At 40.8% G+C, this 12,259-nt stretch overlaps 1 protein-coding gene across 1 annotated transcript; it reads left to right on the top strand.

The window, feature by feature from the left end:
• Positions 1-3,891: 3,891 nt before the first annotated feature.
• On the top strand, positions 3,892-11,918 carry LOC125356875 (uncharacterized protein C2orf78-like). Its single transcript, XM_048353572.1, has 3 exons — positions 3,892-3,988; positions 7,921-8,679; positions 10,021-11,918. Exons 1-3 carry the CDS (start codon positions 3,892-3,894, stop codon positions 11,916-11,918), a joined length of 2,754 nt encoding a protein of 917 aa, XP_048209529.1.
• Positions 11,919-12,259: the final 341 nt, after the last annotated feature.

Genomic DNA, 12,259 nt, shown 5'->3' on the forward strand with positions numbered 1-12,259 from the left:
TTCCATTGTTATAGGACCAAATGAAGATGGATTGAAATCTCCAATATTGTCAGCCAAAATAAATTCTTTCTAACGTAGGCTGGTAGTTCATATCTGTAATCCCAGCTAGTAAAGAGGCTACGAACTAAGGACTAATGTTCAAAACCAGCCTGGACAAACAAACCCATGAGACTCTTATTTCCAATTACTCAGCAGAAGAGCTGGAAGTAGAGGTGAATCTCAAGTGGTATAGCTCCAGCCTTGAGCAAAAAAAGTTAAGCAAGAGTGAGAGGGCCTTAGTTCAGGCCCCAGTACCTGATTTTAAAAAATGAACAAATAAAGAATAGATGTTTGGGGCCTGGGAATGTGTCTTAGAGGTAGAGTGCTTGCCTAGCCCTGGGTTGGCTTCCTCAGCACCACATAAACAGAAAATGCCAGAAGTGGTGCTGTGGCTCAAGAAGTAGAGTGCTAGACTTGAGCACAAAGAAGCCTGGGACAGTGCTCAGGCCCTGAGTCCAAGCCCCAGGACTGGCAAAAAAAAAAAAAAAAAAAAGACGAATAGACATTTTCTCTACATAAAATGTCTCTACTGTTTGTCAGAACAAGAGATAGCTGACTAGTTTATCTTATGCTACTCTTATACTCCTGTATGTAGTAGTTATAGGTTTCCTTGATTTACATAGACCAAATAGAGATTGATTTGGTTTGCAGAGATTCAGTAGATGATATTAGCCTTGAATTACATACCAGTATTATGGAAATTGTCTACCTAAAGTAGGAACTGAATTAAAAGGGAAACAAAATGTCAAAAAAATTATATACTTTAAGCTATATCTTTGTATTGTGACATCCTCCACAATTTCTCTCCAAACAGCTTCATTTTATAAATAATTGCTCAAAGAATTCATATCTCAAACTAACTGGAAGCAGTGTTAGAAGACATTGAGGAAATTTATCTTTAAAGATCATACTTATCTTCTTATCTTCTGGCAGGCTCTTGGCATTGTGTTTGATGAATGAGTCCACTAGCACTAAAACAGTATTCAGCTAGAAAGATCTAAGCATTCTTAAAAGCTGACCTCAAAGGAAAGTGATTTTGTCCACAGATTTCCTCCCACTGGGTAATTCAGTGCTCATATTAATCATCAGCAACTCAGCTTCACTCACTTTATCATACCACAAGAGAAGTTAGAAGTACGAAGAGAAGTCAAAAGGTAAGCACTAACCAGAGGATGGAAAGCAAAGATGATCCATATGCAGCTGGGATGGCTGAATACATTTGTTCCTTGTGCTTGGGTACATGCATAAATCACCACAATGCCTTTTCTTATTCCTTAATATTCTCAATAAAACCATCAGGTCAAGTTAGTTCATGGTGGTTCAAAATAAATAGTCATTATGAGAAAAACATGCAATTGGAAGTGGAGCTGTGGCTCAAGTAGTAGAATGCTAGCATTCAATGGAAAAAGGCCAACCAATGTCCGGTCTTAAGTTGAAGGTCCAGTACCCATTCCAGTCCCCCAACCCTCCAAAAAAAAGTTTCATAGGGGCCAGTGGTTCATTACGCCAATCTGGAGGCTGAGATCTGAACAATGGAATTCGAAGCCAGCCTATCAGGAAAGTCCATGAGACTTTTCTTTCTTATAAACTACCAGAAACAGTGGGAAATGGAGCTGTGGATCGAGTAGTAGACAGACAGCCTTACTGGAAAAAAGCCAGTACTGGAACAGCACCCAAACTCTGAGTTCAAGCCTCATTACAGACATGAAGACAAAACAAAACAAAGAAAAGCAATATCCAACAGAGTTGGATTCCATAAAATTATGACAAGGAAAAATTAGTCTATAAAGCAGAACCTTTGCACAGAAATAGAGGGACAAAGGGTAAACTAATGCAGCAGTGGCACGTACTAGACACTAAATTGGAAATGAACCACACAACTTGTGTATGGAAACAGGAGGGAAAAACTGGGAGTAAGGGAAGGGATGATATTGTCCAAAAAGAAATATACTTTTTAACCTGACTTATGTAACTGTAACACCTCTGTACATCACCTTTATAATAATAAAAGAAGTTCTGCAGTAAAAGAAAGCCAGAACCTTTAAAAGCAATCCGTGACTACAGACATAATAATGGATGGCATAAATGTGAGATATAATATAAAACAAACTAAAAAAATATTAAATACTTAAGTTTACTTTTCCTTCAGTATGCAGAATTCATAGGAGTTTCTGAACTAAAAATGCTGAATTAATTGATCTGTTTATGCAAAATAAAGCCATATTGTATTGACTTGTCTCTTTTTAAAAAAATAGAAATTCTACATGAATCTTTTCTGATCTCCCCACTTTCCTCATGCTCCAGCAGTTTTTGCACTCCATTTTTCAAGACCTTGTACCCAGGCATAACAGTCAGAGAATACAATTACATAGTGGCTGTTTCTAAGGAGAAAGAAGTTATGGTAACTGCCACAATGATATCACTTATAGAAGAAGAGAGAAAATATCCTCAATGCTTCTGGCATATGAAAGAACCAGACAATGGGCATCTGATTGGCCCAAGGAGTTAAGGGTAGCAAAGTATGAGCAAAAGAATTGTGCCCAAAGTTAAGAAAAAGGAAAGTTTGCATTCACCTCTTCCACCTCTGGTGTTTGCTTCTAATGAGCCAGGACCATTTTCCAAAGCATCACAGCACCAAAAAGAGGACCTCTGATTCTGAAAGTTGACGGAAAGAGACATTAATGCGTATAAGAATGCAAAATCACAGTTTCTTAAAGAAACAATTCCTACAGTGAAGGGACAGAAAAGAAGACCAAAGCCAGACACTGGGGGCTCACGCCTGTAATCCTAGCTACTCAGGAGACTAAGAGCTGGGGATCATGGTTCCAAGCCAGTCTAGGCAAGGAAGTCTGTGAGCCTCTTGTCTCCAATGAACTACTCTAAAAAGGCCAGAAGTGGTGCTGTGGTTCATATGATAGAGTGCTAGCCTTGGGCACAAAAAGGCTCAGGGACAGAGCCCAGGCTCTGGATTGAAGCCAAAGAACCAGCAAAAAAGGAAAGGGTGGGGGTGGGGAGGAGAAAGGAAGGAAGGAAGTTGGGAAGGTAGAAGTCAGGCAGGAGGGAAGGAGGGAAGGAAGGAAAGAAGGAAGGAAGGAAGGAAGGAAGGAAGGAAGGAAGGAAGGAAGGAAGGAAGGAAGGAAGGAAACCAGACAGAAGAGAGATCCAAGTGCAACCTGCCCCAGATGAAGCCAGCCTAAGGCAGCTAGGATTCAAGGAGAAGGAACTAAAAGAGAAGTGACCTCTATGACAGTTCCCTACAAGGTGCCTTCAATGAACATCACCCTACTCTTCAACCAAGTAACAAAGTGCTCTTTTAGTCTTTTGATATTTGAAAGTTGGAGTAAGTTTCCTAATTAGGTCAACTAAAATGATTTCAGAACAACTGTCATTGTTCAAACTCAATAGGTCTTTCCTTTTTCCCCAAGGACATTACCTGTAAATGCAATATGTAATTATAATATATACTATTATGATATGAAATATAATGGGAAAACTATAACTTTATTAATGAACATTGGTAAGCAATATTGAGATGATATCCCCAACATAAAGGCCTAGAAAAAAACAGATATCATGTCTGTCTTGCAGGGTCTTAGTTCCCTAGACCTCAAGCATTTAAGAGCCTTTAGAGCTTTCCTGCCATTCTCTACTCAATCCCGTTTTCTGGTTCAGAATCTGATCTTGCAATTGGCTGCTTCAAACCTATTAACTGCCTTACTTTGTGACATCATTCCCCACCAAACTTATCATCAACTAGTAGAATCTTGAGGTTCCAATGGAGTTGTCTGTAAATAAACTTGGATCATCACAAGTGACCAGTGGGCAGCGTCCACTGAGCTTCTTACTGGTCATATGCACTCTTTAGCTTCAGCTACCCACACATCGTCTAGTGACATCTCCTCATCCATTGTATCTCCAATTGATGTTACCTCTTCTCTCACCACTTCAGGTAAGAAGAAAACTTTTAAGATTTTCTGTTTGATGAGTCTGCCCTCTAAATTTCGTAGTAGGACCAAAAGTTCCTCAAATAATTAGAAGTATTGAACTAGAAGTGTTGAGACAAACATTCAATTTTAGCTAGGACATTTACTAGATATGTGACTTAACCAAATGGTTAAAACTGTGACAAAATCTGTTGCTTCATCTACTACATGAGGATAACGGACTGCCAATCCTCTGATCCCTTCCTTTTTTAAAGGGTATGTGTTTAGAGAATGGAGCCACCAACTTCTTTTAAATGTCTATTTTAATCACGTGAATGGAGAACAAAACATAGATGGTCTAGTAAACTACATGGCAACATACTTCATCTGTAACAGTCTCATTCTACTAGTATTTCCACTTTAGTATTTCAAATTTAGTACTATTGTAAAAGTAACATTAATGTGCTTTTTGGTTTTATCTAAACTAATAAGAAAAAAAGAGAGAAAAGAGGGATGATAGGACTAACAGATATTCTAGAGGGGAAGAAGTTTGAGACTGTTTATAGTAAGCACAGGTCAAACTAGAGAGGGGAAGAAACAATAAAGATGAGGGAGGACAAAATAGAAAAGAATCAAGGAGATAAAGCTTGAAGATACTCTCAATAAAAGAGAGTTGTTTTTGTTATATCCTGAGAGCAAGAAAAATCCACGGAGGCACAACTGAAAGTGGGAAGGGGTTGTATTTACAAAGGAGCTTTATTTACAACCTAAAATTCAGAACCGAAACAGCCCTCCACTTCCAAATGCTGGCCTGGGACTACCTAGGCTAATTACCCAGAACCCGGACTTAACCTCCGAACCTCCACTCCTTAGCCTCTAACAGCCTCAACCTCCAAACCTCCGGAAGAGCGAGCTTCTTTCTATTCCTCCTTCCTGCAAGCCTCCCCACAGGCCTTAGGCCTCAGACCTCAGGCTTCAAACCTCTTCACAAGCCTCAGGCTCCAGACTTCCCCACAGGCCTCATGCTCCCGGCTCCTCCACAGGCCTCAGCCTCGGGGCTGGCTCGACTGGGCTCAGCTCTGCTCCTCCAGCAGGCACTGCAGGCTTCCCTCTCCTCTTCTCCTTCATCCCTAACCTCCAAACAGGCATCATATACATTCACCCCGGCCCTTTGACGCCCGCCCCCGCCCAGCCGCCTGGATTCACTTAATAGTGCCACCACGGCAGTGAAGTCGGAGTGGGCGGGACTTCCTAGGCTGCCCCTCCCGCACCCTAATGCTACGCCCCCTCCTGCAGGTCTGTGGCAATGACACGGGCACCGAGTGGGACTTCCCACCCCGCTGGTTATTACAGTTTAGGACAGAATGTTGAAGAGAACCAATGATTTTTAAATCAATGCACAGAAAGCATAGAGTATTGATTACTCAGAACAAGGCAGAATGAAGTTAGTTTTAGGAAAAGCTTAAATTACTGGACTAGAAAGAAAACAAGAGACAACAGTGTGTCATTAAAAGCAGTTTCATATAAGTCACCTTTCGTTGGTTGTAGTTTGTTTTCAGTTGACACTGAATACAGATGATGCTTACCGGTCTTTTTTTAGGTAATACTGGGATTTGAACTCAGGGCATGGCACAAATGCAGGCTAGTCCCCCAGCCCTTTGTGTTTGCTATTTTTTTTCCAAATAGGATACTGAGCTTTTGCTCAGGACAGCCCTGAACCGTGATCCACTTACCTATGCCTCACTTGACTTTGACCCACAGGCATGAGTGCTACACCGGCTCAAGTTTGTGGAGATGAGGCATCACTAAATTTTGGCTGGGATGGCCTCAAATCACAATCCTGCTCTCTACTTCCCAAGTAGCTAGGATTTTAGAGATGATTTTGCCAATAGAGATACTAAGGGAAAAAGTTATACATAGAGCTAGATAAGAAGGCTTTCATCATTCTGATTTCATGTCATTCTGATTTGTTAAGTACATGAATTTTTAAATAAAATGAAGTATCCTACTTTTCATCACAAGTAGTTTACAAATAAGAGCTACCTTTATACCATTATGATAAATTTCTGGCTAAAATATTTTCTAAAATTCACTACCAGTTTTTTAACCCAAGAATCAACAAGAAAGACCTTTTAAGAGTAAAAAGGAAGGTCTGGAAATATGGCCTAGCAGTTGAGTGCTTGCCTCATATACATGAAGTCCTGGGTTCAATTCCTCAGCACCACATATATAGAAAAAGCCAGAAGTGGTACTGTGGCTCAAGAGGTAGAGTGCTAGCCTTGAGCGAAAAGAAGCCAGGACTAAACCCCAGGACTGGCCAAAAAAAAAAAAAAAAAGAATAAAAAGGAAAAGTTAATCTCCACATCTCTAGTTCCACATTTACCTAAAACAATTCTTAGGAGTCCAATTAAAACCAACTTTGTAATAATAACAAAACATAATTATTATTACTACCTGTGCTAGGGATTGAACAAGGGCTATGTATGTATACTAAGCATGAACTTTTGACACAGAGCTACATCCCAGTCCCAAACATTTTTTCTATTATGTTTTGTTATTATTACAAAGTTGGTTTTAATTGGATTCTAATGGTGATTGTTTTCAGACTTTGCAAATGACGTTTTCCTATGTTCTGAGGATAAATATGAAAAATGTTGTAATCTTTTTAAAGTCATTTTGCTACTTTTGTTTATGGCTATAATTGGAATGCCTAAATAGTATGATTAATATATATATTATTATTGATGAATAACCAGAAGCTCGGATAGATTAACATTTTCCTTCCAAAAAGATTTCTTGACACTCAGGTAGTCATTATGACTTCAGGTCAGAAGTCAGTCCAGAAGAACGTAAAATATATATATATACCCTTTATATAGCAATTGCTCTGCTATTGTTTTTGTTGTAGTTTGGTTGGGGTTTTTTTTGTAACTAAATAAACATGGCTGTTTTATTTTTCCAGAACAATGTTATTCACAAAAACATTGTTAGGGTCAGCTTTGATATAGGGTTAAGCTCGCCCTTTTTTTTTTTTTATCTTCATAGCAATTTCTTCTCCATAAAAATCACCTTTGGTTGGGTTTTGTTCATGTTTTTGTCAGTCGTGGGACTTGAACTCTGGGCCTGGTTGCTGTCCTTGAGCTCTTCAGCTCAAGGCTTGTACTCTACCACTTGAGCTACAACACCATTTCCAGTTTCTGGTGGTTAATTGGAGATAAGAATCTCACAGACTTTCTTGCTAGGGCTGGCTTTGAACTGTGATCCTCAGATCTCAACCTCCTTAGTAGCTAGGATTACAGGCATGAGCCACCAACACCCAACCTCTGCTCTGTGTTTTAAGTGAACTCTACAAAACGGCACATGACCAGCACAAGCTGACACACCAAAGAAAACAACAGCAGCACAGTTTTTGAATGAACGATATAAATCGGCCTGCAGAAAAGTTTCTGTCTCCCATTTTCTGGTCTTTGTTTACAGCCACAGAATTCTGGCAAGGGAATCAGGCTCTGTAGGCTGATATTAATGCAATGGAAGTACTTGAACCAGTCCAACTGATCTCTGACCCTCAGTTTCCTCATTTCTGTGATGCTGATGTTAAAAGTTCTCTAAGAATAAACCAATTCTAAAATGCTTCCATGCTAAGACATAGTTATGAGTTAGTATACAGGCACTCACAGGGGAAGATAGAGCAGGAAAGGAACAGCTTGTTTCTAGCCCAGGCAACAACATAGAAACCAAACAACTCAGTGTCCTCAGTTGCCCAGCTTGGGAAAGTTCATCAGAAGAATATCAAATGGCTCCAGCATGTACAATCCTCCTAAATTGCTTGTTGATATGTCAGTGATTATTGGTACTAGAGGGTTTCTGCTCATAATTACATTCAAATATACTGCTGCTCAAATACACTGAGAGCTTATCAATCTCATCCATTTTTCCACCACCCTCTTGCTTCTTACAGATACTTTCTACAATCCATCTTTACTTGGAGCTGCAAACGCTCTGCAGCTCTCTCTTCCTGTGGTGAGCGATGCCACTTCTCTAACAGGAAGTGTTCGCAACTTCTCTAGAATCTCCGCTCCAGCCGTCACTTCAACATGGCTAGTACCATCAACCTCTGGCACCTCTTTCCAGCCACTCACGGGTAGTACCTACCTTTACCAACATTCTAACACAATGTTGTCAGGGGTTACTGGCCAGAGCTACATGTCCACTTCAGCTTCCTCCTGTCCCAGTGTTTTTGAACAGGATACCACAGGAAACAATGAGAAGAAATCCTCTGAACTTGGAGACTTCACTATGACTCTCATTGACCAGGGCTCAGCAGTGTCTTCAATGACAATGACATCCCAGTATGCTAAAACTGCAGATGCCAATGCCATAGTCCCTCTGTATCCATCACTGTCTACCAACCTGGTTCAGGGGACACCATCTCAGATTCCAAATCAAGGACATAGTCTGTCCCTTCCTTACCAAGAAGGAAATCAGGCCTATTACTATGATCAAAACACACTGGGGCCTCTATTATCTGGAGAACTTGGTCCCTGTCTGCAAACATATGGCTCAGTGTCATACACAGAGAATAGGACCTCTGCCCCTCAGCCAGAAATAGTAATGGTGCTCAAAGAGGTTCAGCCCACAAATGTCCTACCATCAGCCTCCACCTCTGGAATCTACTACTCTGTGTCTGCTCAACCTGTCACAGAAGCAAATTATCAAGGTAAGTACAGATAGTAAAAAGCAATAGGATTATCCTTCAAAAGAGGGTCACTTCTGTAGCTGAGTTATGATGATCTCACAGAGAGACAGAGTCTAAGTCCTGAGCCTTAACCACTACCCTCCCTCAGGTCTCTCCAGTTTTTGACTCTACATAAGCAGACAGGGCTGGGGACTTGGCTCAAATGGTAGAGCACTGACCTGAGTTTAAACCTCAGTACTGCCATAAATATAGGAAGGAAGGAGGGAGGGAAGGAAGGAAGGAGGGAAGGAAGGAGGGAAGGAAGGAAGGAAGGAAGGAAAGAAGGAAGGAAGGAAGGAAGGAAGGAAGGAAATGTGGAACAGTGTGATTGTCTGCATTGCACTTAGGTGACCTATAAAGCCTTGCTTTTCACTCTCCTCAAAATCCATTATGAAGCAAGTAATCCAGTGTTGCAATCTGGCTTTTTGTTTTTTTTGGAAAATACATTAAATTTTTGTGGTAATAACTGTTAAAATTTTTCCTAATTTCTTGTGTACAGAGATCTTGTCTCAAAAAAATAAAAACAGGCTAGAATATGTCCTTTTTGTGTGTTTCATGAACAAGAACTCTTCTTTGGGCATCACTGGCTTCTGCCTATAGCCTAGCTACTCATGAGGCTAAGATCTGAGGATTGAGATTTAAAGCCAACAATGAGCAATTTTTGAGTCTTATCACCAGTTAACCACTGAATGTTGAAATTAGATGTCTAGCTGAAGTGGGAATAGGCCAGCTCTAAGCAAAAAAAAAAAAAAAAAAAAAAAGCCAAGCAAGAACAAAAAGGCTCTAAGTTCAAGTCCTAGTACTAGTGCTCAGAGGTGCAAACACATACATACCAAAAAACTCACACAAACTCACAAGACCTTCCCTTTCTCTCACTCCAGGCTCATGATGAAACATGAGACATGTTATACTCATAAGAGTGGCTATGATTGGTTTCTCTCAATGAGAACATGAGACTTTATAAACTTGCTTATTTGTTGTGAATGGGTTTGAACCCAGAGTCAAGAACATAGTAAGCAGTGCTCTACCACTGAGCTACAACCCAAGTCCAAATCCTTTCATATTTTTTAAACTACTTTCACTTTTATTTCACTACAAAAATCCTATAAAATAAAAACAAAATAATAAAAAGTGACATCTAATTATCACCAGTTACAACTATCATGTTCATCCTATCTTCCAATTCATAGTCCTGACCACGGTTCTTAAGACAAGCTACTAGAAATGCCGTGCCTGGTATTGTCATGTGCCTCCTTCATTTGTTGATATGTACATGGAGCATCTCACTAACGGGGACTGATTTATTCCTTCATTTCTTTGTAGTGATGGAAATTTCCCTTGGAATGGACACTTCCCTAAGACTGCACCCTCAAAGTCAGACATTCTGTCTGTCAGAAATTCCGGAAAAACCCAAATCCTTCTGTAGCATAACTGATGAAATAATTGAAAGCAACATGCTACCTGAACTTGGGGACATTTCAGCAATACCTCCAGTCCAAAGCTCTCCTAATATCTTGGCCTTGCCTCCAGCGCCATGCCAGGAACAAACAGAGAATAAGCAGTTGGATGAAACTCAAACAAAGCTTTCAAAGACTTTGGATACCTTCCAGATCTCCACAGAAAGCCAGGATGCTCCACTACTTCCTTTAGAAATCTCTGACATAAGCGAGCTTCAGGCCTATGTTGATAGTTTGGGCCAAGAAGAGAAGCCTACCTGTGAAAATGACAATTTGGAAAAGAATAGCCTGAGCCTTGAGGACCAAGGAACACTTGAAAAGGAAACTGAGTGTAGTAATGGCCTTGCTGATATTGCTACACTGGTGGAAGACATTTACTTTCCCCCGATTCTTGATTCATTCACAGATGTTGATGAGCCAGAAGTTTCCACAACAATACAAGACAAAGATATGGGAATCATCGATGTGACACAGATGCAGGAAAAATCAAGTATCACCAACAGTGCCACTGATCAAATCCATAAGGACACGCATGAAGCCTTCGAGACTGTCAGTGGCACTCACCACCCAAACCCAGAATGCCTGCTGAAGGAAGAGGTGCTTGTGTGCACTGTCCCCGCCAATGACAAGGCTTCTATGAACACAGCCAAGCCTTCTACCAGAAAAACCCCAAAAGCTGCATCCAGCAGGGTCAGCAAAACTAAGCACCATGGGCAGGAAAAGGCCAAAAGGGTCAGGGAAAACAACGCCAAGAAATGTGAAGAAACCAAGCAGTCAGGGAACAAAATCAAGACAGAAGAGAAGACAAGCACTCCCAAGATGAAGAACAACAGAAGTCACCCTGAGCTTAACCAAGAGACCTTCAAAAGGCCTCGAAGCAATCTAGGCATGCACATGTTGGAGTCAGTTCAGGTTTTTCATGCACTAGGGAAGAAAAATGATAAGAAAACTGGACTGTCTTCCTCCAGAGCCTTGAAAAATGCAAGCAGCACACAAGACACCAAGTTTACCCCTGCTAGGAAATCATGGCTGCATATTCCACATGAGGGTAAAAGCCCTAAAAACATTCCAGTCAAGAAAAGGGACAGGAGTGAAAGCCAGTATCCATCACCATCCCAGGATGAGCTGCCTCCACCTGGGAAGGTCAAGCTGGTTCCTTTGCCTTTTCCAACCCCAGAGAAGCCTCAAGCTCGACCTGTTTCTCACAGGCCACAGTTGCTGGCCTCTCGAAAACCCACTGTACCTTACCCTACCGGACCTCATTCTAACACAGCGCAACCTACTGCAGTTAGCCTATCTCAACCAGCTACTGCCAACACAAATTCCATAGGTTCCACCAAAACATCTCAGCCAATTGCAACCAATACAAACACACAGGGATTGGCCAACACTCCCCAGTCTAGTGTGCCTCAGTCTGCTATTGCTAGGCCTAAACCGTATAAAACATCATCTGTCACTTTTCTCCAGCACAAGCCTGTTTCGACTGCAGGGAACAAGCTCCAGTCCATGCCTAAGCCTCAAAACCAGTATCTACTCCAAGATTTCAGCCGTCAACCCATTCCATGGAAGAAAGCCTATATTCCTGGGCCAGTAGTATCAAATCCCATCACCAAGGAGCAAAGGGCCGAGCGTGAGGCCATGAAAAGGCAGGCCCAGCAAGAGCGTGAGAATGCTGCCAAATACACTGCTTTGGGAAAATTGCAGTTTTTTGTTCAGAGGGAAAAAGATATGGAAATTTCTCGATACTATGGCTATGCAATGTAAGAGCTCCTACAATTCTGTGTACCACTTTCAGTACCAGATGTTTTTCTGCATATACATGAAGATAGATGTAGACAATAATATGGACATATAAAAAATATATCTAGATTCATAGATAATTATAGAAGAAATTCACTATTCTATTTCAAAACTTAATAAAACCGAAAAATGGAATGTAATGGAATTGATTAATAAATCATTAATAAAGAAGCCATTTGTGTTTCGGGATGTTTCTAAACTTTGGATTGTTTTGGTGTAGAGGTTGGAGTCAAAGGCTGTATTGGAAAGAAGAACCTGAAAGTTAGTTGTGAGAACAGGGTAGGGAAAGGATAAGAGTTAAGGAC

Source organism: Perognathus longimembris, chromosome 8 (assembly GCF_023159225.1).
Source record: "Perognathus longimembris pacificus isolate PPM17 chromosome 8, ASM2315922v1, whole genome shotgun sequence".
Taxonomy (NCBI): domain Eukaryota; kingdom Metazoa; phylum Chordata; class Mammalia; order Rodentia; family Heteromyidae; genus Perognathus; species Perognathus longimembris.

Excerpts from the sequence above, each read along its gene's own strand:
- LOC125356875 (XM_048353572.1), top strand. The coding sequence starts at position 3,892 with ATGCACTCTTTAGCTTCAGCTACCCACACATCGTCTAGTGACATCTCC. Across the intron at positions 3,989-7,920 it reads CTCTTCTCTCACCACTTCAG|ATACTTTCTACAATCCATCT; the intron begins GTAAGAAGAAAA and ends TGCTTCTTACAG. Across the intron at positions 8,680-10,020 it reads CACAGAAGCAAATTATCAAG|TGATGGAAATTTCCCTTGGA; the intron begins GTAAGTACAGAT and ends ATTTCTTTGTAG.